This window comes from Cynocephalus volans, chromosome 8, assembly GCF_027409185.1.
Source record: "Cynocephalus volans isolate mCynVol1 chromosome 8, mCynVol1.pri, whole genome shotgun sequence".
Taxonomy (NCBI): Eukaryota; Metazoa; Chordata; class Mammalia; order Dermoptera; family Cynocephalidae; genus Cynocephalus; species Cynocephalus volans.
In genome coordinates this window covers 67,076,336-67,103,171 of record NC_084467.1, presented here as the reverse complement: position 1 = coordinate 67,103,171, position 26,836 = coordinate 67,076,336, and the positions used below count along the sequence as shown (strand labels likewise).

Sequence of the window (26,836 nt, the reverse complement as noted above, 5' to 3'; positions counted from 1 at the left end):
TTCTCTCTAAAGCCAAAAGGGGCTTAATATTGTTCTATTTGTTTATCTCTAATACTTATAAATAGTAGGATCCATCAAAGTAGAATTTTATGATGATGTTAATATATGATAGACTAAAATCTGTTCAAAGAAGGTCAGATTTTGAAAAATTCTGTAGCACCAGGAGGGAAATTTTGTTTATTTAGGTGTAACACCATGTGGTCATGTGCACCTACCCCACACATTTTTCAGGCTGAACTAATAAAAATTTGTAAGGTTCAGGTACAATTATTTTATAATTCCTCAAAAGTCATAAAATTGCCCCAATTTTCTCATATAACCTAAGCTTTACCTTTTGCTTTACTCCTTGTCTCAATCCTCTAAAAATCATTTACACTATCATTTCTTGTCTACGGCCATACCACCCTGAATGTGCCCGATCTCTTCTGATCTCGGAAGCTAAGCAGGGTCGGGCCTGGTTAGTACTTGGATGGGAGATTTGAGTATTTATATATTCTGCAAAGATCTTAGTTTATTGAAATATTTTAATCATTTTCATATAAAATTCATAATGCTCAAAAAATTTATAAAGGTGCTGTTTTATATAAGAGCAATTCAGTATCACACCATTTTCATGGACAAATAATCAAGCCTCCATTTGCTCATCCTGATAATAATCACAATTGATACTGTACTAACATGAACAAGAAAAACAAAATTGAAAGAATGTGTCCTGTCCACATATAAACCATAAAAGTAGTGAAATAATTCCTAATTATTACTACAGAACCTGTAGTTCTGTCTTTTAATAAAGTATTTCCTTGTATTCTAGGTAAAAATTCCAAATTTTTAAGCACAAAAAAAAAGCATTCCATTTTCAAAAACAGAGATTCATGGCATAATAGTGGCTACCACAGCCACAAGAATATTTGACTTTTCAAAAGCTGATTTCTAAAATCTTTTCCTGCAGCATTGTCTTAAACAATTCAGGGCTAAATAGAATTGCAATTTCATTTTCATTTTACTTTAAAATGTACAAATGTCACTCCTCTAGTCTGGTGAACTTAAATCCTTGTTACAGCTTGATGTGTTTATTTGCGTGCTTTTTTCCTAGTTGCCACCATAGTTGTGTCCTCTGGAGCACTACTCTGCATGGGGGCTGTGTACGTTTGGCCCTCTGTTAATAGTTACTGGCTAGAATAGCTTTGAACATTTCATGCTAGATTTTTGCTTTTGGTCGTCTCTGTGAAAGCTGAGTCAAATTGGAAAGTGAGAAAATGACTACATATGTTGCATGTTGATAGGTCTCTTAATGATTTTTACAGATTTTGAGAAAGTAGAATTTGCAAAAGTGGTCAAAAATGAATTTTGCAAAAATATTTAATAGACATTTTCAATATCTATTCCTTGTGAAATGGCACCGAGCTAATATTTTTTTATTCAACATAAGATTCACAGTGGCAATTTTAAAAATGAATTATTATTATTTTGGATAATACTCAGGTGTTATGTGATGTGTAAACACTATTCTATTAGATTTGTTTGTTTAATAACATGGAAACTTAGATTTTATTGTAGTTACCAGTTTGCCATAAGGAAGATTCATTTATATAAATCTTTACCAATATGTTATTATTTATTTTTACCTCTAAAGTTAACAGTGAATAAAAATTCAATTTGCTGAATTAAAGGGAAAAAAACCACATCATGTTTAGAAAACTTCTACTGGATTCAGTTATCTATGTTAAAGATTAAATAAATAAAACCACAGGATAATAAATCTTGAAAAGATTACTTACTTTCAGTTCATTATAGATCATTTCTAAGACATTGTAATGAAAATGCAATAGGCATAGATTATATAACAATTTCCGTTTTCTTGAAAATTATTCTAAAAATACTTCCATCTACTGTCTCTTAAGCTTTTGTTTCTATTGCTAGTCATTATCCAACTAAGCATTTGCAAATATCATACATAATTGACATTTTTTTGAAATGTAAATATATAAACAAAGTTAGCAGTAGTACAAGAATTTTGCTTCCTTTCTCATACCTATGACAAGAATGATTTTTGGCCGAGGTCTAGTAGGATCAAAAACCTCATACTCCTCAATTAACTCTGCAGTCTCAGAGAGATCCGTGTCACTTTCTATGGAGAATTGATGGATTGGAGGGAGCCGATCATACCGCCGATATGGAAAGTTTGAATTTTCAGGCATTACTGCAAAAGAGTAAGATAACTTTGAAAAGGAAAAAAAAAAGCCTATTAAAACGCTTTTTAAAATTTAATCAATTAGTAGAAGAAATTTAAAGACTAAATGAGTTTGATTTTTTTTTCAAATGGAAGAAGACTCTCTAAGTGGTCAGCAAACTTTTTTTAAAAAAGGCCACATAGTCAATATTTTGGTCTTCAAGGGTCATGATAGCATGAAAGCAGTCATAGACAATACATAAACAAATGAGTATGCCTGTGTTTCAATAAAACTTTATTTATATAAACAGCTGGACTTGGCCCACGGGCTTTAGTATGCCACCCCTGCTCTAGTGGAAACTTCTCAGATATTGCCTAGTATTGCTTGGTAGGCTGTATACATCCTGGCATCTGCAAATGGTACTCCATGGAGCTGTGTAGTACATATCCTTCACTACCATATGCAGCTGCTCATTGAACCAATGCTTATGCATCATGTGTTTCATTCATTCTACAAATACAGATATGCATTCACTATCATCCAGGAACTCTAGTGTGGTCCAGAGGAATGTCTTGGTGGTGGAATGAACCAAAAATTATGGTACTGTCACAAGCCAGGTAGAAGGGTACAAACAATTTCTATATTTGGGATATCTTTCAACGTCATTTAATTTTTCTCTCATAATATTTATTATCTTCAATCTACTTAATTTAAATATATAAATATGAAGATTTAAGTTTATATATATAATGGCAAAAAATTTACCATTTATTGCCAGACATTTTAGTGTACTGAGTGTGATTTGATAGAAGAATAAGATGTAGTCCTGTCCCTTCAGTGCTTACAAACTAGATCTTATATGCTCATATCTGATAGCTGTATGCATATCAGGCAGGATAAGTGCTAAAAGGAATATCTCTCATCGTAAACACCACAGGAGTTCAATGAAAGGGTGGATTCATTTGGAATGAAGTGGTAAGAAAGGACTTGTGAAAGAGGCAGGACCTGAACTTTGGAAGACAAGCACAGGTAATGAAATGTAGAAAGTAAATCCCAGTTGGTGGGAACAACACAAAGATTCAGAGTCAGAAATACAAATGACATATTCGAAAGGACCAGAAGACAGCTGGCAACAAGGGCACAGGGTATGTATTTAACACTGACCAGATTCCAGCAGTATGACAATACCCTGGGAAGTAAGTTAGCCATTTAGGGAAGGTGTATGAACTGTTCAAGCCCAGTAAAATATTATTTTGTTCTCCAAAGCAGTAATGCACTAAGTGTGCTGCAGCAGTAACTGGCTAAAGGCACTCTGGTGGCTTGAGGGTACCTGCAGCCCACAGAGCTGCCATATCTAAGCTGCATCCACACAATTTGAATTGGAGCCCTAAACTGCCATTCATTCACTTGCTACTCTCTGTATCCTAGGCTGTTCTCACTGAAACAGAAACCTCACTGATTTACAAAGAGTGAACTTTTCAACTTGGGACTCTGATCTGTTATCAACTAGAATCTGGGTCTATGAGTAGACTGAATGGGAAGAGTAAAAATCTATTTATATTGGAATGGTTCTAAGGGTCAAATAAAAATATTTTGTGCAAATTCAATTTACTAAGCATATGAAGACATGGCCTATAACCTTAGGGTTCACCACAGAATGTAACAAAATGGCTTATTTCGTAATGACTGATGTTTTACCATCTATCTATGTAAGATGAATGAGAGCGAGAGAGCTTATACAGTGATGAGGTCAATGCTCTCTAAGACTCAGAAGGCTAATCTTATTACCTGATGGTAACACCAAATATTTTCTAATTATTTCTCTGACTTTTGGTCTGTGAAAACATTTGAAAATTTCTGAAATTAGTTTTAAACAGCAAGTTCAGATATCCAGTTGCTTCTCAGCAGCATTGGGAAATTTGGTCAGGAGTCATATCATCTTCCATCAAAACATATGAGTTTCCAAACCTAAATCACCTAGTATTGACTCCTAAATGAATAGGGAAGGACTCTCCTCCTCTTTGGAGATGTTTCTGAGAAAATGTTATTTCTACTTGCCCTCTTCTGCTTGTGTTTCTTAAAAATTAGCACATTATGACTTTTTCCCACACTGCATTCAAATAAAATCTAAGTGGGTCATGACAGAATAAGGTTAAGCAGACTAAGATTTGTTTCCTGATTATATTTATTGCAAATAAAATGGTCTCCACTTCAAGTTCTGTCTGTGTGGCTAAAATTTTTTGTGGTACAATTTTTGAGAATGGTTTAGGTTTTGAAAATATAATGATCTTGGCTACTAGAAAAGTATTAATTTAGTTTTCCCATTTGGTACTGATCCCATTTTGCACATGCTATTATACTTCTCAACTTCATCTACAGTCTGCAAGGCTGATTAGCTCATGTTGAACACCTAATTTTGATAAGCACATATTTCAGAAAGAGATCAGAACACCACAAATCCTTTGCAACAAACTCCAATTCTTAATTCCAAACTACTTCTAAAATTTAAACACGTTTACTTCTACTTCTTTCATAGCACCCAAATGCCTAATCTAATACATTGCATTCAGTAGCTGCTTAACAAATTATTTAATTAACAGTATAAACTTTACATGCATTTATGCAGAAGCATTAATATGAACTCTGAACTTGGAAACATATTAATAAGCCAAATCTCTTTTCCAGCTAGTGAAAAATGTTGAATTGTTACCTACTAACTACCAATTTTATTTGTATTCTACTCATTCATTTGGAAAAATCTTATTTGCAATTTTAAGAAAAATTCATGGTTTGCTAATATAATTCATTTTGCAAAATAATGAAGTCAGTAATATAAAATTTCATTAAGTCTTTAGTGAACTGCTGGACAATGGTATATAATCTTGTTTGTCTTCTCATGTAGGTGATTAGAATTAGAAGCAGAGAGAGATTAATCATGTTCCAGGGCCTTATATTCTTCCAGGCACTTGTAAACCAAATAAATGAAATCACTGCCTACAGTCTATATGGTATGTTTTAAAGAAAATTGCTATAAATATAAAACTGTCTATTATTCTACATATACATTACCATTTCTTAGAAAGGATCTCCGTGACTGTCCTCCATTTAGCGGAGGTAAAGTCTTCTTTTCCTGGCTGACAAATGTATCCCATTTCACCTTGTCACAGCCACCTAGTTCCTTTACTTTCTGTAAACAACTTTCCAAGTACTCTACTGGGTCTTCAGGCTTAGAACACATCAGTCCATTCAAAAGGCTCTGAAATACAATAAAAGATGTACAAATAAAATATGTTTTAAAACCACCTTTGCTAAAATAGTGTTATATCCCATCTTTAAATTCTGGATTGTTTTTGTCCTTTGCACATGTCTTTTAATAAACAATTAGAGTTGAAATTATTTGATTGAGATAATCCCTAAAATTTTTGACCAATTAGTTTTCAGTTCAGCAGTCTCTGCCTTTTAAACAATTCAGGCAACTATACAAGTATAATTTAAAATGGAAGAGCCCTATCAAAGTGAGATAAAGTACAGCGTGTTAAAGACCTACCTCTTAGGGTTTTTTAAGAATTAAAAAAAATTAGTATTTATACAGTGTATATCAAGTGCACGTAGGAACTGCCCAATAAATGTTTTAGTGGTTTTAGTTGTTGTTCTTGTTGTTATCATTATTATTATTATTATCAGGAAGTCTACCCTGAACCCTTAGGTTGGACCCCCTCATCTACAAGTGTTGCCATGGTATGTAGCATAAAACATCACACTTGTCATTTATACTGAAAGCATCGGTTTATGTGTCAGTCTCCACTTTTAAACTATAAGCTCTTCAACAACACAAAGTGGGTCTCACTTATTTTTCAATCCCCAGCACCAAACACTTTTCCTGGCATATGGTAGGTGCATATTAAACTGTTTTCTGATTAGGAAAAAAAAAAGCACTCAAAACTCAAGTCAACATGACGTTGAATGTTCCTAACACAAAGAAATGACAAATGTTTGAGGTGATGGATATACCAAACACTCTGATATGATAACTGCACACAGTATGAATGTACATAGTATCATATTGTACTCCATAAACATATACAATTATCATGGGTCAATTAAGAAAAATAATTAAAAAGAGAAACAGAGAGTAGAACAGTGGTTACCAGAGGCAGGGAAAGGAAAGGGGGTAGGGGGCAGCAGAAAAGTTGGTAGACCAGTACAAAGTTACCAAGTTACAGTTAAATAGGAAGAATAAGTTCTGGTGTCCCAGGGTGACAATAGCTAATAATATTGTATTGTATATTTCACCACAGACAGAAAAGAGGATCTTAAATGTTATAACCACAAAGAAATGATAAATGTTTAGGTGACAGATATGCTAACTATTCTGATTAGATCATTATACAATATATGCATGTATTGAAACAACACACTGTATGCCATAAACCTGTAAGATAAAAAAATTAAAAATAAAAAACTCAAGTCTGAATAAGATTCAAAAAAATTGAAGTTTAAGACTCAAAAAAATTGCTATTTGACATGTAATACTCACCACAATATCCACTGCAGTTACAGAGAGTGGCTGAGCAAAAAAGCATGATCCTGCTATTACTTTTTCTGTTCATGGTGTCCAACGTGTCACATGTGTTAGTTTCTAAAAATGCTACAAGTTTGGAAATCCTGACTCCTGGGAACTAAGCTGATGTACAAAATATTTTCCTTTAGGGTATTTCATGGAAAAAGTGGAAAGGATTATCACCAATATACATTATTCATATACAAAACACACACCCTTAGAAAGGCTGACATCTTTCCTTTTCTTTTCAAATTATTTTTGTGTGATTTGCCCAGAATGAGAGGCAATTCTTGCTAGGTACAATTGTTTTCTGAAATCCTGAATAAAGTGGGTTAGAGTGTTTAATTCCATCAGATGAGCTAAATTGCAGAAAGAGCAGGAAAAACTATCCTGGGCAGTTTGTGTGTCAAAATTTGTGCTATGTATACACATATTGCAGTTCGGCTTCACACATTTCTCCTACATACTGAGCCAGTATTAGCTATGTCAATATATAAAGACCTCTGTGCCCTATATGCATTAGCTTACCCAATACATTCTCAGCCTTGTGTGGCATTATTATCCCAATTTTATAGATTAGGAAATCTGTTAGTGACTTGCTCAAGTTACTCAGCTAGAAACTCCTTGGCCCAGGGTTCCAACTCAATGTTTCTGATTCTAAAACCCGTATATTCCTCTCTATACATCTTGTGAAAATACAATATGGGATAAAAGAAAATAACAGATTCTCTGTACTCCATGCATAATCCAACTACAATAGGAATCACTCAAGATTAGGTCTTTTAATTTTTCTATCTGTGTTATTGCTTAAAATGAGTAAATGCACTCAATGAAGCTTTTCTGACTGGAAAATATACACTTCCAGCCTCCCTAGACAAAACTGACTCCCCAAAGAACACTGATTTTAAAAAGGCACAATGGGTCCTACTTCTTACTGGATAATTTAAATCCTTTCTTCTACTAGCCAGCCACTATCAGGGATTGAAGACAACCAGCAAACATTAATTCCAGTCTCTGAATTAATTCTTTGAGAACGTAAATAATCTAATTTGACTTTCTGTAGCATTCAAATTAATTGCCAAATCTCTGCTCTAATGTACAAACTCAATATACACACCGTAAGGTTAGCTAGAATTAAGAAGTCATTACAAAATCAGGAGAAAGTGTTCAGTTTTTAAAAACAATTTAATCTAAAAATGGAAATACATTTCAAACACGAACCTACCAGAGATATCCCATATCCCATTTAGCCCATGTGATGTCTCAAATCAGGAAGAAATCTGAAAAGATCAGTTAGATATATCTAGTTGTTTGACAATATGTATGTTCAATAATCATTTATTTGGTTTATAATGATGTCTATTAGCCACAGCTGGGGCCAATGTTTCGGGGTTTGATAGATACTTAATTGTTAAATTTTGTATTCCTAGATTATTGTGGTTTTTCATGTAGTCTACACTCATCACATGGAGAACTGCCAGGTTTTGCTTCCCTCTTGTGCTGTGCAGAGCACAGATTAATCTTATTGGAAGGATGGAGCCTTTGGAGGTCACCAGCCGTCTCCTTCCATCTTCCCATTATCCAGGATTGAATCTAAGTACACTGCATTACTGCATTTCACCTAAGCAGGAGGACTTCCTTTTCTGGGTGTTCAGTATTTTAAAATGTCCAGTTCATATGCAGAGAAGCCAAGGAAAAGCATAAAACCTGAACAAAGGTGCCTGTTATCACTTATTTGCATTCACAGTGTAGATTTTCATGAACAAACTCAAAGTTCTCTGGGTTTACCTTCCACTAGGGAAGAAAAACAGTACCTACATTCATAAACAAAAAAGGTATATTATTCAGCAGTATTTTGCAATCAAGTGGCCCTCCTTCAGATCTTACTATTCTTTTAGAAGTACAGTAATGAAATTAATCTCAGTAGTAATATTTGTGAGAAAACCTTCAGCTCCTCATCTCCATATTTACTCTTTCAAAATTAAAAAAAGAAAAAGAAAAATTCTAAATAAGATTCCCATACTGCCAAGACCTGTCCTCATGCAACACCACCTGATTATTTTCACGCAGGAGTAACACACTTGCTACATTTGGGCTTCACATAGGAGACTTGAGTTCAGGGGGTGGTTTACCTGGATATCATGGCTTCAAATAACCTGAAATGGAAGATTCTCTCTTTCTCTGAAAAATGAAGATCTGTAATTATGGCGGCCCATTTTAAAGATAGTTTTGGGAAACTGGGGTACAGTTATTTTCCTAAGTGGTGTTTCAAAATTCCTTTCAACAGCACAAGTCCCCTAAACAGGAAAACAGAACTGATGACCTTTATTGAGTTTACTATATAAATCTATTATTTTTCAGAAACTGGGGGCTTGTTTACAGTGAATGGATTTCCCCTTTCAGGGCTCCCCCTATGGAGCGTAGCTTGCTTCCATTCTTTTTTTTTTTTTTTTTACCCTAAGCAAAAACACTAGGATTCAGGAATATTGAGAGAAGGAAAAGATGCAAAACAATTCGAGATTGTGGCTATGGCTTAGCACTAACCAAGGTTCCTTTAGTTCATCCCTCAAGCCCCCTCTCTCACATTCTCAAAGTGTCCCCCACGTTCCCGGGTTCCGGGTGCAGACGATGTTGCGGTGTGGTCTGAAGACAGAGCAACAGGAGTCACGCCCGCCTCGTGTCCCTCCCCGACCTGCTATCTCTGGGTTGGTTGGGGAGCGCAGGCGAACGCTGCGGGCCCGAAGGCGAGAAAGGAAAACCGTTCCTTCCAAGGCGACGGAAAAACGTGCTCAGGAGTTCATTCACCGAGAGCGCAGGGCAGCGAAGGGTGCCTGTCACCCGAGAGGCAGCGCTGCACTTGATGGGCTGGGATTTACGTTTTGCATCTTCATCTCTCGCCTCCAAGCTGTCCCTGGGGAAGGCTGTTTTCGTCCACACTTCCCCTTCCCCGCAGTGGTCCCGACCCTCGGCGAGTAGAGGGGTCCCTCGGTTTTGAGTCCTTACTCGCTGCTGGACGACAGTACACCCACCCAGCCTGGCCCTCGTCCGCAGAGAGCGCGGCAGGGCCGCTGTCTGTAGCCCACCCTGGGTGTCCGCACCCGAGGGGTGCGCTGGGGTCCCCGTGCTTCCGGAACCCGGCTCGAAGACTGAAACTTGACCTGCAGATGCAGGCTCCTGAGCCCAGCCATCTGACAGGGACCCTGGCAAGCCGCGGGAAAGACGACTCCCCTCGGGCGAGCGAGCTCCTGCAAGCCCCTTCACTTCCACGCCCCGCGTGGGGAAGGTGGGACGGGGCGCGACTGCCTCACCCGAGCCCCGGAGATGCCCCCCCCAGGACTCCCCCGGCCCTCTGCCGGCCCTACCCTACCTCGAAGAGCTGAGGGATTTCCCTCCGGGCCAGATACTCCTTGGGGTCGCTGGTGTTCATGGCTGTGCCGCGCGCGCCGGGCTGCGGCGACCGGGGCTGGAGCGGGCGCTGGGGCTGGCGGGGTCCGCGCCGAGCAGGGGGGCAGCGCTCGCTCTCACGCGCAAACGCTCGCACGCTCGGCTCTCCCCGCCCAAGCCAGGCCCCCTCCCTCTCCCGGGGGCTGTGGTCTCCGCGCGCCCGCCGCCCCCGCTTTGGTGCTAGTCCTCGCGCCCGGGCCGCGGGCTCCCAGCAGCGGCGCAGCGGCTGCCCCGGCTCCCAGGCAGCGCGGCCGCCGGGGGAGGGGCGGGGGAGCGGAGGAGGGAGGACAGCGCGGCAGATGCCAGGCAGCAGCCCGCCCGCCTCTCTGGCTCCGCGCGCCGCGCCCGCGCCTCCTGGAGCCGGGTCTGCGGCCGCCGCCAGTCACGCTGCGCCGGCGGGCTCGGGGGGGTGGGGTGGGGACGGGCGCGCGCGGGGGGTCGCAGGCACACCCCTCGAGCGCGCAGCCCTGGGGAAGCGGCCACCCGGGACCAGGTGGCCAAGGGAACACGGTCGGGGTCTCTGGGAGCCTGAGACCTTTTTACTTCCCCGGACCCAGTATACTCACGCACGCACACACACACACATACACACACACACACACTCACCGTTACCCCCAAATCTCCAAGGAGCTCCAGGAAGGAAATCTAATAGTCACAGAATTTATCATTTATTCCTAAGGTTACCCGATCTTTCATGATAGGAAGTGGGAGAGGAGGAGGAGAAAAGGGGGTTCGAGGTGCAGAATCCACCCTCTTAAGAAAATTTTTAGATCTTTGGTATTTCTATCGTTCAGAAAAGTTTTGCTACCAGGTTTAAAATTTTTTTCCCTGCCGGTGTCACAGATCTCTTCAGATTTCAGTGTAAGGCCTTAGGGCGAGTCTAGAATCTTCATTAACAGAAAGATTAGTACGTAATCGACTCGTTAGTATCTCCATCAAGAGGAAAAGAAAGGTGGAGGAGAGAAGTGGGTGGGAGTGGAGAGCTGGAGACTTCTTAAATTTGAAACTTGCTTAGTAGGTGGGGTGGCTGGCATCATTAATTAGATCCGAGGAGTGTGCGGTCAGGGATCTGTGGGCCATTGGAGCACCCCTGGGGGAGTATGGGTGGCTGAGCCAAGGCATAATGGGTTGCAGACCACTGTCAAGGTGCACCCATTCTTCTAGCTCCTGAGATGACTCATTTCCCCTGTTAAAGATGTCTTTTCATTGTTTGAGAGATGGTCCATGCCCCCTGAGAATATGATCTCTCACTGTGCACAAGGCCTGACACTGGGAGGGTGTGTGAGAGAGAATGACACTCTGGTAGGCACTGGCATCTGGAGTCTGGTGGGACAGAGTAGCAACACTGCAACTGCTTCAAAAAAACACTCTCTGAATGTGCATTTTGATGTTCATCTTTGCAGACTTTTCCTTGGTTTTGTTTCTTGTCACACAAGCAACTGCTGCTGACGTCTTAACTGTAGTTGCAGCTTTGTTTTACCCGAGGGAGGGAATTCAAGAATTAATTAGCTAAGTTTTGTAAAGTAAATGTAGTTTCGTGAACAGTTGTGAAACCATGTGTCATGGTAGCCCTAAATGAGGCAAGTATTTCAATTCCATGGAAATTGGTTTCTGCCCTTAGAAAATGCCAAATCACTCACAGTCCCAGCCTCTGACTTTTAAGATATTTTATTTAAGGGCAGGCTATGGCAGTAATGAAGCAGGGTCTTTTCCCTATACAACAATGTCTAAAAAGTACCAGGATCCATGACATGAAGGCTTATTCTGTGAGCGGGCACAGTGGAGGTGAAGCATGTAGGACTGAAGAGGCCACTTTCTGCAGGATTTTTCAAGGTCACCCTTCACACACAAGAATCTGGCAGAGCACAGCTCACATCTATTCTCTCCTACTCCTAGTCTTTGAATGGATATGTGATTCTAAATGCATTTTAGTATAGCTGGCCAAGAGACGGCAACTTGCTTGTAAAAAGAGAGTGAATAAGAAAGACTGCATTACACTAAATTTGTATATAGCCTGAAAAATGTAGCAAATGGAGATATAACAAATTTTTAAATAGCCATATACACTGACAATCAGTGCTTTTTGGTGTGTCACTCACTGGAGAGAAATGTGTGAAAGAAGTAAGATGATCATAGTTACTTTTGCAAAGGGAGTAGTGACCTTGTTGGGAAGGGCTATATGAGATAAATATAATACTTAAAAGCCAGGCTGATGGTTTGGAAGAGAGGAAAGAAAAGGGATAGTGAACACTAAATACATTCTTGCCACGAGATGGGTAGCCTAGCATTCCCAATGATGGAATTCTAAGGGTAGGTATATAAAGGGCTTATGGTCCTTTACCCTTTGTTTATTTGGGGATGCATTCCTGCAAGCTCTAGCAAATCAAGATGATTACTGCATGTCTGGTGTTTCCAGATAGAATCTTTTCTGATCACACTTTGGCAGATTGTGCTAGGTTCTGAGTTATGGCAGTGAATAAGACAGACATGATCCCTGCTATTAAGGAACTTACATTCTACTGGAGAGTGTGTGTAAGAAGTGCAGGTGGACAATAGACAATAAAAATGCATAAATAACATCAGATAGTGATAAACAAAGGGCAGATAAACAATAAAAAATAACAAAAAAGACATAAGCAAGAAAATATCAGACAGTGACAAATGTAATGATGAAAATCAGAGTTAACTGTTGATCTGAAGCAAGGGGTAGAGGATTCGGATCTGTTCTGTGGAAGTGGCAGAGGAAGTGGAAGTAGGGATATCCATTTGATGATGACTAGGACTTCCAAAGGGCCAGACATCTTTGCGGAGGAGGCTCTTGGTGGAAATGTTTCCCTGGGTCATCTCTGAGTGGGTTCACTGCTGACACACAGGCTACACCTCAGCAAAGGGCCAAGCTTTCTCTGTCTGTATTTCAAGTGTCTATGAGAGGGACCACTTGCTCCATCCACACAAAAAAGGCTGAAGGGCTCTATACCCAGGACAGCGCTCCCCAAATCCTACAGAGATAGCTGGAGCCTAGGCTTATATCCTCATCCACTTCTAACAGACATTTATATCATTATCATCTAACTGGGAACAGTTTAGAAAATTTTGTATTTTAGAAAATACAAATTTTTTCTCATGTTGCAGTTCCTTGCTACAGGAGGGGTGCTTAATGGCATCAGCCATGGGCACTGGTCTGGTTGATAATAATGATGCGATGACAAATTTGGCCATAATACAAAATAAAAATTTATTGAGTGCTTGTTATGAGTCAGGAATTGTGCTAAATACTTTACATAAAGCATATTATATATTTATACATATGTCATATTTAATTTTTAAAACAACCTGTGAGATATGTATCATTCTTCTTATGGAAGTGAGAAAACAGACTCAGAGAGCTTAATTTTAAGGTTATACTAATAATAAGTGTCAGTTTAACTGCAGAACCGTGCCATTTAATCCCCATATATCATCACTCCTTACATCATCATTATAATGCCTTTCAAGTTTACAAAGGCCTGCAACAGTTTTACCTTTCTCCCTTTCAGTGTTTTCTAAGAGTCCTTCCTTATTTTCTTCTTTCTTTTCTTTTTTCCCCAGCAGATAGTATTTTTGTATTTGGGGGGAAATGTGTTATTTAAAACACAAGCAACATAACAAAACACGTGTCGTGACAAGTCTGTCTCAGTGGATTTCCCAGATGTTCAAAGTTGTTTTCTGTTTGAAAGTTCTTGCTCGCTTCAAGAGGTTGTACAGACAACACAACGTTCCTATTTACTGAACTTTTGAGTGTTGAATTTCTCTCATGCGGCACAGAAAACAATCTCTCTCTCCAAATTATTCTATTTCCCTCACTAATTGATAGGCTACTGGGCCATTTGTATCTGTGGGAAAATTGGAAATACTTTGTTTGCCTAGAAGAATACTTAATATGTATGATCTTCATTCAATACGTTTGTGTATAATGTCCTGATAATACTTGTCCTTGTTTACAAGTATTCTTTTCAGAAGGTCTTTCTGAGGCTTTTACTTTTTTTGATAAATATGGAATGTACACACCAGTCTGGAATCTGGGATAAATGAAGGCTGAAATAATGGTATGTAGCACGATTCTTCAGCCAAAGAGAAATTTCCCTGTGCTCTATTTCTTTACCTTATACTGGCCAAGTAGCTCAGCCAGACATTTAGATTTTGGATCTCAAAGACCACCAAGAATTCTTGGATTAGAGATAAGAGATTGAAAATTATCTCACAGTATCTGAAAGGACTGGGAAAGTGTCCAAGTTCAATAATTTCTAGACAAAAAAAAATAGCTCTCATTTGGAAAATCCTATCTTTATTCATTAATTAATGCATTTGCTGATCAAATATTTATAAAATAACCTTCAATGTTCTAGACCCGTGTTTGGAGCTGGGAATACAGAGAATAAGACTCAAGGGGTTCACTTTCCAGTAGAGAGAAATGGATTTACAATAATGAAGTACAGATAAATTTTAAAATATATTTCAGTGATATGATAGAATTAGATATGTGGAGGAGGGTTGTTAAGATGGAGACACAAAGGTACATGACTCACATAAACATGTACATGATTTTAAAAAATCGCTTAACAGAAAGCTTTAAAAATAGAGTTTCTTTCCATTTTTTTCAACACCCTCAAAAACCTGTTTGTATTTTCGCTGCTTTCCCTTCCAGCTTTCCTCTAGATATACAGCTTTTCATAAACATTGTTTATCTGCAACTACACTCATTCCCATGCTCTAGATAGCTGTCTTTTCAGATAGCTTTGTGAGCGTTCATTGAGAAGCTCTGACATAAAACTTTGCCATTTTCTCCTATGGTTACACATTTACGGTTGCTTCTACTATTATGCTACTATAAGCAATTCTGATATGAAGAAGTCTGTGCATATTATTTTCACATTTTAAATTATACCTTAGAGAAAATTTCCAAAAGTGAGATTGCTGTTTAAAGTGGAAAATGCATTTTGTGGTTCTTGATTTATTTGTCAAGTTTCCTGAAGGGTCTGATCCTTTTACAGTTCCAGAAGCAGTATTTTGAACAGATGAGAGTTCCAGTTTTATTACACTCTCACTAATAAGGAATTATGTTATTTTTAATTTTACCTTAATAGATGAAAATTACACATTAAAAAATTCCATCATAACTTAATTCACATCTTCCTTGCTAAGTTCTACTTTCTATCATTTTCCTTCCATATTTTTTCATAATACCTTTTTCCTCCATTATTCATTCTTTTGCTGCTCTCCCATGATCATGCTTTTGTTTATATCCTATTATAGAATTTATTATATTCTTCTTTATAGAACAGTTATTTGCAAAACTTTGTCCTTTCGTAGACTGTCAGCACCTTTTGGGAGGGATTTATCTTTTCATCTTCTACAGTGCCCAGTGCCGTGTCTTACATGTTGTGGGGCTTAATGAAGAAAGAGCTTTATCACATGTTTCATTTAATTCACACACAATAACTTGAAGTAGGCATTATTTTCCACTTTAGTATAAAAATAAAATGAATCCAAGTCTTCAATCATAAAAATAGAGTGATTAGACCAGAAACACAAAAATCAATTCCATGTAGTTTTCAGATCTAAATGTAAATGTTAAAACCATAAAGGTTTTAGAAGAGAACATGTTTATGACCAAGTAGATAAAGATTTCTTAAATAGGATATTAAAGGTACTAATAATGAAATAATAAGTAATAAATTGTACTATAGTATAAGAACTTCTGTTCCTCAAATGACACAGTTAAGAGAATGAAAAGGCACTCTATTAAGTGGGAGAAAATATTTTCAATACATATATCCAATAAAGAACTCAAATATATAAAGAACTTCTACAAATCAATAAGAAAAAGGCAATCCAAAAGAAAAATGGACAGAAGACTTAAGCAGACGCTTCAGGAAAGATGATACCAAAATCTAAATTCAAATGGCCAATAAATATGTAAAAGGTAATAACTTTATTAGTCAAAGGAAAAATGCAAACTAATATAGCAAGGAGATAACCACTATATACATACCAGAATGGTTAAATTGAAAAGAGACAGTAAATACTAATGTTAGTGAGACTGTGGATCAGTCAGAACATACATCGCTGGAGAGATGTAAACTTGTACAACCACTTTGGAAAACTGTTAGTAAATAACTGTTAAAGCTGAACATATACATATGTGTATTTACCAAAAGATATGTGCTAGAACTTTCAAAGAAGCTCTATTTGAAATAACCTCAAACCAGAAACTTCCCCACTGTTCACCAATAGTAGAATATATAAATACATTGTATTCACAAAATGGAATACTATAATCAATGAGAATCGAGTTTGCAACTATATGTAACAATATGGATGAATTTCACAAGTATGACATTAAGCAAGCAACAGACAGAAAGGATATACACTCTATGATTCCATTTATATAAAGTACAAAAACAGACAAAAGTAAACTATGATGTTAGAAATTAATACAGTGATTACCCACAGAGGAGCAAAGTAACAGAGAGGAAACTCAAGGAGGTTTGGGGGATACTGTTCATGTTCTGTTCCTTGATTTAGTGCAAATTACATAGGTATACTCATTTTCTGAAAACTTATTCAGCTATACAAATAGGACATGTACTTTCTGTATGCATACTACAATAAAGAGTTACAAATTAAAAAGTAAAAGGTGGTTGCGGTGGATTAATGTCCCTCCAAAACTTAGTCCCCACTGTGACAGTGTAGAGGATGGGAAATTCTATTACGGTAATTGAAAGGTAGGGCCTTGAAGAGGTGATTGGACTGTAGGATCGTGCCATAGTTAAAAGATTAGCAATGGTGGTCAGGGGTGTGGTTCTGAGGGCTTTAAAAGAAGAGCACATGACAGTCTGTCTCTTTCTCTGCTCCACCGTATTCACCATGTGATACCCCAAGATGCCATAGTCACCAACAGGACAAGACCCTCACCAGACATGTTTCCTGGACTTTGCACTATAAGCAATAAATTTTGTTTTCTTATGAATCACCCAGTTCCAGGTATTGTGTTATAAGCAACAGAAACTGACTAATACAGTGGTGAGGTATGGGATTCATATCCAAGTCCATCTCACTTTTAAATTCCATGCTTTCCTAACTGTTCTATGCTATTTTATCACTTAATAAACAGATCTCAAAATGAATTTGCAATCTATGGTCCCTTGCTTGTGCCTTTTTTATTGCACTTAGAGTCATATTGCTGCATAAACATTATGTTGTAGGTAGATAATAATATGTTTACAGCTTAATCTCTCTCAGTGGTTCTGCGTTCCTCACAGGCAGGGACCATGTCCTAGAAATCTTTATATTCCTAGTGCTTTGGACAATGCCTGGCTTGAATGCATGAGTGAAATATCTATACCTATAAAATGCTTAGGACTCAGCCAAAAAAGTTTAGAAGGTAGTCTAGCAGCAAAAAGTAAGCTTTCTATTATTGTTAAAAACAAATATATAGAAGCCTTTTAAAATTACACCATGATGACTTGAAAGAGTTAATGCCATTTATAGGAATTCCTAATATATCAGATGGGAGTATCTTTAGGTATTGAGAATATCCAGCTTAAGCAATGTCTTCATAATGTCCAGAAATATGGTGATTTGTACATACACAATTAAGCTACACAAATCACAATGAAAATAGTATTTTTTGATAATTCATTCAGTCAATAGACATTTCCTGAGCACCTCTTATGTGCCAGGCATCACTGGCACTGTTGTGCTGCCAGGCACATAGGTGAATAAAACACATGCATGGAGTACATATCTAGGAGGGGGAGATAGTCAACAACAGGTATTATAAATAAATATGTTACATGGTTGTTAGAAGGTGATAAATGCCAGGGGAAAAGAGAAAGTAGAGGACAGTAAGGAGGACCAGATGAGTGGTTACAATTTTAAATAGGGTGGTCAGGAAGGCCTCACTGAGAAGGAGATATTCCAGCAAAGATTTGAAAAGGTGAGGGAGCAGGGAGTTCAAATGTCCTTTGGCATGTTCTGGCAACAGCAAGGAGGCCAGTGTGGCAGGAGCAGAGTGAGGCAGGTGAGCAGAGAGGAAGGGGGCCAAATCACTCAGCACCTTGTAAACTGTTGTTCATTCTTGGACTTCTACTCTGAATTAAACACGAAATTAGTGAAGGGTTTTGAGCCAAGACTAATGTGATCTGACCGGCATTTTTGAAAGATCATCTGTCTGCTGGTTTAGGAATCAGTAACAGAGCAAAGGCAGGAGCCGGGAGAACAGCTGGAAGGCTACTATGACTCAGGTGAGAGATGACAAAGGCATGGACTGGGATGTGGGTGGCAGAGGCAAGAGAACTGGTTAGAATCTAAATATATTTTGAAGATAGAACAAACAGGATTTCTTGACAGATTGGATGTGGTGTGTGAGAGAAAGAGATAACCTCTGTTGAGTATACTATAAAGTAAATGTACTTCACAGGGCCTGGTTTTCCAAAGCCTTGCAGTTTCAAATATTGACCTTACAAAAAACAGGAAATTTTCCCCAGGCTATTGATTTTCTGTTGTAAGATAAAGAGTTGTAACACCACAAGGTTTCTGGCTCAAAGACAGACAGGTTACTGATTGATATGTAAAGATACTGGGAAATGTTGTAAGAGGAAAATGTTTGCTAAGATCAAGCTTTTGTTGGTGGATCACTTAATTGCCTAATGGAATGTCATCTGACTTGTTTTTACTGAATGTTACCAGCTTCTATTGTTAAACTTGTTAAAACTTTAAGCCCACCTATGTCTCTTCCTGTAACTTCCTGGGCTGGAGAATAAACGCAGGAAGAGAACCCCAATTAGGGGTTAATTTCCCAAATGAAAAGAATGCCTCTCTCTTGAGGGTTCTGGGAAATTAACCACTTCAGGACTTTTCACTGCTCAGAAGAGATGGGCTTTGAGTAATCCTTTGCAGCTCCATCACCCAGGGGAAGAGGGGTGACAAATCTGTGAGGGGCAAAGCAACAAACCTCAAGGATGACTTCATGGTTTTTGGCCTGAAGACATCATGGAGACTATTAATTAATTGGCCTCAAGCAGCTTACTAACCCTCAGAAGTAGATACACACAGTAATGAACTCTGTGCAACCCACAGGAGCAACAAGGACAGCTTGCTCTGAAGGGGGCCTGGCACATGGTAAGTTCTCACTCCTGCTTACTGACCACATTTCTCTGTTTTCATCCACAACCCTTGGCTTATGGCAGCCATTTGAGCTCCAAAGTTAACCTATGTGTTAGGTTGACCTACATGTGGCACAACCTCTTGAGAGGAATTTCCACTTGCTTCAGTGCATACTTGCTACTTAATGTTTTAGAATTTCAATGTCCATTCTTCAGCATAAATATTTTACCTACCAGTGGGAAATCTGCAATAGCGTCAAATGTAGTCTTCATCAGTCAGCCAGTCAACCTAACTTTTCTATGATAGATATAAATAAGGAAACAACTTTAATTCCAAGGAGTTTCTAAATTTCAAAGCTGCACATAAAATATAGAGAGAAGCGTTTTCGTTTTGGTTTAAATAAATATTCTGACATATACTTACAGGTAAAAGACTTTTTGAGTCCTATTTAAGCCCCACAGCAAAACACACATATGAGATGAATTTATTTTTTAAAATTTGTTTTCACAGAATGCAAATAACACATTTGGGTTTTTGTTATTCTTTTGATCTTTATTGACAAATAAAAATTCTGTGAGCCTAGGGGCCTAAACTTTCTAAATCACACATCTCTGTCAGAACCAGTATGCCCTTTGTGTGGTTAACATTGCTTATTTTTGTGTTTTTATTATATGTCTCATGAACAATGTATTAGTAATGCATACATTAATCAGCCTAGGATGAGTAAGATAGTGTATAATCTTTCCATCCAAGAAATAAAATGTGTCATTTCTCAACAGTCACAAGGCATTCATGTTGGTGTGCTAGAAGTTTTTAAAATTTACCAGAATTTACCATCTGCTGCTGTTTTTATCTAGTCTGTTTAACCACGTATTTTCTAATCATTCTCCTACAATACAACTAATTAACTTTTATACTATTTTTCTAACTAGATGAAATCATAAAACCAAAGATCTAGTGGAGATAAATGAGCACTGATTAAAGAGGCCAAATAAATCAACATTTTAGATTTTGCAAAGGAAAACTAATACTAAAGCACTTCTCCAATCTTGTCACCCTCTTTCGCAAAAATTTGAGTAGCTATCATTTCATTGTCTTCACTGTCCAATATGGTACTCACTAGCCACATGTGGCTATTTGCATTTAAACACATTACACATAAATACAATTAAACTTTTGTTTCTCAGTTGAACTAGCCACATTTCTTTTTTTATTTTTTGAGTGATCTTTTTCTTTTTTTTAATTCAAAATATTTTAACATTTATTTGTACATATTTGTGGGGTTCAGCATGCACAATGATGATTCATTTAGGGTAGGAAGCATAGTTTTGTACCCATTAATCCACCACTTTTCCTCCTTCTCCCCTCCCCCTGCCCAATCTCCTGTAACCATTATTCTATTCTCCACTTCTATAAGAAGCACTTTTTCTTTTCTTTTTTTCTTTTTAGATTCCACATATGAATGATATCACACAGTATTTGTCTTTTTGTGCCTGACTTACTTCACTTAACATGATGGTTTCCATTTCCATCCACGTAGCTGCAAATTATAGGATATCACTTTTTTTTTAACAGCGGAGTAGTATTCCATTCTATGTATATACCTCAGTTTCTTTTATCCATTCATCTGCTGATGGACATTTAGGTTGATTCCATCTCTTAGCTATTATGAATAATGCTGAGGTGAACATAGGAGTACAGGTGTCTTTTTGTATATTGATTTCATTTCCTTTGGGTATATACCAAATAGTGAGATGGCTGAGTCATAGGGTAGATCTATTTTTAGTTCTCTGAGGAACCTCCATACTGTTTGCCACAGTGGCTGTACCAATTTACACTAGCAACATTTCAAGTGCTCAATAGCCACATACCTCTAGCGGCCAGCATATTGGATAGTACATGTATTAGCCTGTTTCTGTTGCTTACAACAAATATATGCAACTGGGTAATTTACAAGAGAAAAAAATTTATTGATTACAGTTTCAGAGCCTGGGAAATCCAAAGTCCAGGGAACACATCTGGAGAAGGTCTTTGGTGGTGGCTTTACAGCAATGTAGGAGTCTCACATGGCAGAAAATGGTGGAGCAGATAGAAAAAGAGAGACTAACCTCATCATTCATTCCCTTTTTAAAGCCCTCAGAACCACACCCATGATCCCATTTTTAATCCATTCATTATGGCATCGTCCTGAAATCTAATCACCTTTTCAATATACCACATTTCAATTACCACAGTAGGATTTCCCACACTCTTAATACTGTCATAGTGGAAGTCAAGTTTTGGGGGGACCTCAATCCAAGGCATTCCATCCCTGACCCCCCAAAACTCATGACCTTTTCACATACAAATACATTTATCCCATCCCCAATGTCTTAACTTTTTTAAACTTAAAAGTCCAAATTCAAAGTCCCATCTGTGAATTCAAAACAAGTTATCTACTTCCACGATCCATTGGTCGGACAAGGATAGGGTATATATTCCCATTCAAAAAGGGAAAGATAGTTATCAGAAGGCTCCCAACAAAGAAAAGCCCAGGACCAGATGGATTCACAGCAGAATTTTACCAAACATTCAAAGAGGAATTGACACCGATTCTTTACAAACTATTCCAAAAGATTGAAATGGACTCAAATCTCCCAAACTCATTCTATGAAGCAAACATCATCCTGATACCAAAACCAGGTAAAGATATAACCAAAAAAGAAAACTACAGGCCGATATCCTTGATGAATATAGATGCAAAAATCCTCACTAAAATACTAGCAAACAGAATACAGCAACACATACGTAAAATTATTCACCACGATCAAGTGGGATTCATCCCAGGGATGCAAGGTTGGTTCAACATACGCAAATCAATACATGTGATACACCATATTAATAAACTCAAAACAAGGACCATATGATCATCTCTATAGATGCTGAAAAAGCATTTGATAAAGTTCAGTACTCATTCATGACAAAGACCCTCTATAAGTTAGGTATAGAGGGAAAGTATCTCAACATAATTAAAGCCATTTATGATAAACCCACCGCCAATATCATCCTGAATGGGGAAAAGCTGAAAGCTTTTCTTTTAAGAACAGGAACTAGACAAGGATGCCCACTCTCACCACTCCTATTCAACATAGTGTTGGAAGTACTAGCCAGAGCAATCAGAGAAGAGAAGGAAATAAAGGGCATCCAGATTGGAAAAGATGAAGTCAAACTGTCCCTGTTTGCAGAAGACATGATCCTATATATCGAACAACCTAAAACCTCTATGAAAAAACTCTTGGAATTGATAAATGATTTCAGCACAGTAGCAGGATACAAAATCAACACACAAAAATCAGTAGCATTTCTTTTCTCCAATAGTGAACATGCAGAACGAGAAATCAAGAAAGCATGCCCATTTACAATAGCCACCAAAAAAATAAAATACTTAGGAATTGAGTTAACCAAGGAGGTGAAAAATCTCTATAATGAGAACTACAATCCACTGCTGAGAGAAATTAGAGAGGATACAAGAAGATGGAAAGATATCCCATGCTCTTGGATTGGAAGAATCAACATAGTGAAAATGTCCATACTACCCAAAGTGATATACAAATTCAATGCAATCCCCATCAAAATTCCGAAGACATTTTTCTCAGAAATGGAAAAAACTATCCAGACATTTATATGGAACAATAAAAGACCACGAATAGCCAAAGCAATGCTGAGCAAAAAAAATAAAGCTGGAGGCATAACACTACCTGACTTTAAGCTATACTACAAAGCTATAATAACCAAAACAGTATGGTACTGGCATAAAAACAGACACACTGACCAATGGAATAGAATAGAGAATCCAGAAATCAACCCACACACTTACTGCCATCTGATCTTTGACAAAGGCATCAAGCCTATTCACTGTGGAAGGGACTGCCTCTTCAGCAAATGGTGCTGGGATAACTGGATATCCATATGCAGGAGAATGAAACTAGATCCATACCTCTCACCGTATACTAAAATCAACTCAAAATGGATTAAGGATTTAAATATACACCCTGAAACAATAAAACTTCTTAAAGAAAATATAGGAGAAACACTTCAGGGAATAGGACTGGACACAGACTTCATGAATATGACCCCAAAAGCACAGGCAACCAAAGGAAAAATAAACAAATGGGATTATATCAAACTAAAAAGCTTCTGCACAGCAAAAGAAACAATTAAAAGAGTTAAAAGACAACCAACAGAGTGGGAGAAAATATTTGCAAAATATATATCTGACAAAGGATTAATATCCAGAATATATAAGGAACTCAAACAACTTTACAAGAAGAAAACAAGCAACCCAATTAAAAAATGGGCAAAAGAGCTAAGTAGGCATTTCTCTAAGGAAGATATACAAATGGCCAACAGACATATGAAAAAATGCTCAACATCACTCAGCATCCGGGAAATGCAAATCAAAACCACACTGAGATACCATCTAACCCCAGTTAGGATGGCTAAAATCCAAAAGACCCTGAACGATAAATGCTGGTGAGGTTGCAGAGAAAAAGGAACTCTCATACATTGTTGGTGGGACTGCAAAATGGTGCAGCCTCTACGGAAAATGGTATGGAGGTTCCTCAAACAATTGCAGATAGATCTACCATACGACCCAGCTATCCCACTGTTGGGAATATACCCAGAGGAATGGAAATCATCAAGTCGACGGTATACCTGTTCCCCAATGTTCATCGCAGCACTCTTTACAATAGCCAAGAGTTGGAACCAGCCCAAATGTCCATCATCAGATGAGTGGATACGGAAAATGTGGTACATCTACACAATGGAACACTACTCAGCTATAAAAACGAATGAAATACTGCCATTTGCAACAACATGGATGGACCTTGAGAGAATTATACACAAAAAAAACCGGGGGGGGGGGCGGGAAGAAGATATAACAACCACAATTACGACAAGCAAACAGAAAGGACATTGTTGGGGGGGAGGGGGGGAGGGAGGGGGGAGGGAGGTTTTGGTGACGGGGAGCAATAATCAGCCACAATGTTTATCGACAAAATAAAATAAAAAAAAAAAAAAGGGAAAGATAGGTCAAAAGAAAGAGAAGACAGGTCCCAAACAAGTCCAAAACCCAACAGAGCAGGCATTAAATCTTACAGCTGGCCAATCATGTACCTTGATTCCATGTTTGATGTCCTCTGCACACTAGTGCAGGGCTTGGGTTCCCATATCCTTGGGCAGCTCTGCTTCTGTGGCTTTCCTAGTCTGAGGCCATGCTTCAGCTCTTGCAGGTTGGTGTTGCACGTTCATAGTAAGGTTGATCTTTGCCCCACTTTCCTAAATCTCCTTCTCACTTACATCTGAGATCTCTTTAGAATGGCCTTTACTGTCCATATTTCTATCAGCATTCTGCTCACCATCATTTAATCAGTTTCTAAGAAGTTCTAAATATTCTGTGGCTTTCTGTCCTCTAAACTCCCACCAGTTGCTAAGTTTTTTCTAGCCTGTTCCTCCAAATTCCTCCAGCCTCTCCTCAATACCCTATTCCAAAGCCGCCTCCACATTTTCAAGTATTTGTTATAAGCATCACCCCATTCCTGGTACCAATTTTCTGTATTAGTTCATGGTTGTTGCTTACAACAAAATATATGGAACTGGGTAATTTACAAGAGAAAAAAAATTTACTGCTTACACTTTCAGAGCCTGGGAAATCCCAAGTCCAGGGAACACATCTGGAGAGGGTCTTTGGTGGTGGCTTTACAGCAATGCAGGTGTCTCAGATGGCAGAAAGTGATGGAGCAGAGAGAGAAAGAGAGACTAACATCCTCATTCACTCTCTTTTTAAAGTCCTCAGAACCATGCCATGACCATCATTTTTAATCTATTCATTATGGCATAGTCCTGCAATCTAATCACCTCTTCAATGTCCCACCTTTCAACTACTTTAGTAGGTTTTCCCACCCTCTTAACACTATCATAGTGGGGGTCAGGTTTTGGGGGGATGCTCAGTCCAAGGCAGTACAGAAAGTTCTATTGGAACTGGTATAGAGAATAAATTGCAGATGTCTTAGCATGGAGTTCCAGGCCCTTCACAATATCATTTCAGTTTACCTCACTAGGTATATCTTTCATTATACTGTTCATACGTAACCCATGAATTCTGCACTTTTTTGTTTCTGAGCCCATACTTATTTGATTTCCTTGATTTATATACTTTCCTGTTGTCCACCTGGTGAAATATTCCCATACCTTCAAGGCACCACTTAAAGACAACCTTTTTTATAAAAGCCATCTGTATTTAGCCCTAATGGATTTAAGTAATTTCTTCCTTTGTCCTCTCTAGAATGTTACTCCAACCTCTAGCCTGCCTTATACCTTATTTATGTACCTTTGTTTCTGTTATCTGCCCAAGCTGCCAAAATGTGTCTTCATGGCTGCATCCCTATGTAGTTTATCATAGTATCATGCTCATAATAAGCATTCTAAATTTAAATTTGAGTAATTATATACTAATTCTAAATTATAAATTTGAGTAATTTATAATTAAGTTAAATATTACTTCTGTTTTGTGAGCATTTGCAGCCCCATTGCTTGATGTGCTTTGGATTTGTTCATTTATTTGACCCTCTCTTTTCTAGAATTATCATTTTTAAACTTCATCAACATTGACTAACCTTAGAGTTAAATAAGTTTAGGGAGGGAGGAATAATGAATGAGGGAGGAGTTAAATAAGGGAGCGGGGAAGAATAACTGCATCAAGTTGTAGACAAGTTTTTTTCATGACTGTAATTCGGTGCTTGAGCATTTGAATTGCCTTCACTATTATCTCTCATGCCTGTACCTAGCAAATAGGATGCAGTTTAAATCAAATAGAGACTGTCTACTAATCCCTGATAATTGGTACTAGGTGCTGGGTGTCCTTCCCATCCAGCTGTCCCTGGTTAATAGTTTTGCAGCATCACAGTCAGCAGGGCAGAAAACATGTTATGACCTTGTTCATGCCTTTCTAAAAAAAACTGTTGCCCATTGCTATAATTCCATTATTTAGAGCAAAACAAAGCTTCTCATCAGTTAGTCTATTTTCAAATTACTCCAAATACCCGGAGGCCATCATTCCTCTCATCTTCAGAAAATACAGCACAAGACCATGGTATATTCCATTAGAAGAAATTTCCAATTGTGTCCTTCTTGTCTTCCACAACGTTGTTATTTTCAGAAATTGGCAAGTAAAGATTATTTCATGCTAATGAAATGTTGGAAGTCCCAATGTCGGAATTACCTTTATGAAAGAAAAGGAAGTTTTTATATCTTTCTGTTATCCTGAGCATCTTCTTTTAGGTATTTCCTAACTTAGCCCTGGTGGCTTCTTTGGGACAATCATCCTGATATCTCTGGGCTTGACAGCTACCGCTTAAGAAGACTGGATCGAGAAAGTATTTTTATGCTCAGCCTGAAGTCAAAGTATTCATTAAATGCCCTTTGTAAAGTAAGGCAAATCATAACTAAAGCCAAAATGTCCCATTATTTTAGT

At 38.1% G+C, this 26,836-nt stretch overlaps 1 protein-coding gene across 1 annotated transcript in view; it reads right to left on the bottom strand.

Moving 5' to 3' along the window:
• The window catches only part of AK5 (adenylate kinase 5), a 243,505-nt gene extending 233,346 nt beyond the window's left edge, over positions 1-10,159 (bottom strand). Inside the window, exons 1-3 of the mRNA XM_063104609.1 lie at positions 10,100-10,159; positions 5,241-5,427; positions 2,033-2,200 (exon numbers count right to left, since the gene is read on the bottom strand). Coding sequence (XP_062960679.1) covers positions 2,033-2,200; positions 5,241-5,427; positions 10,100-10,159 — 415 coding nt within the window. The remainder of the gene's footprint in view (positions 1-2,032; positions 2,201-5,240; positions 5,428-10,099) is intronic.
• Between the last annotated feature and the right edge of the window lie 16,677 nt (positions 10,160-26,836).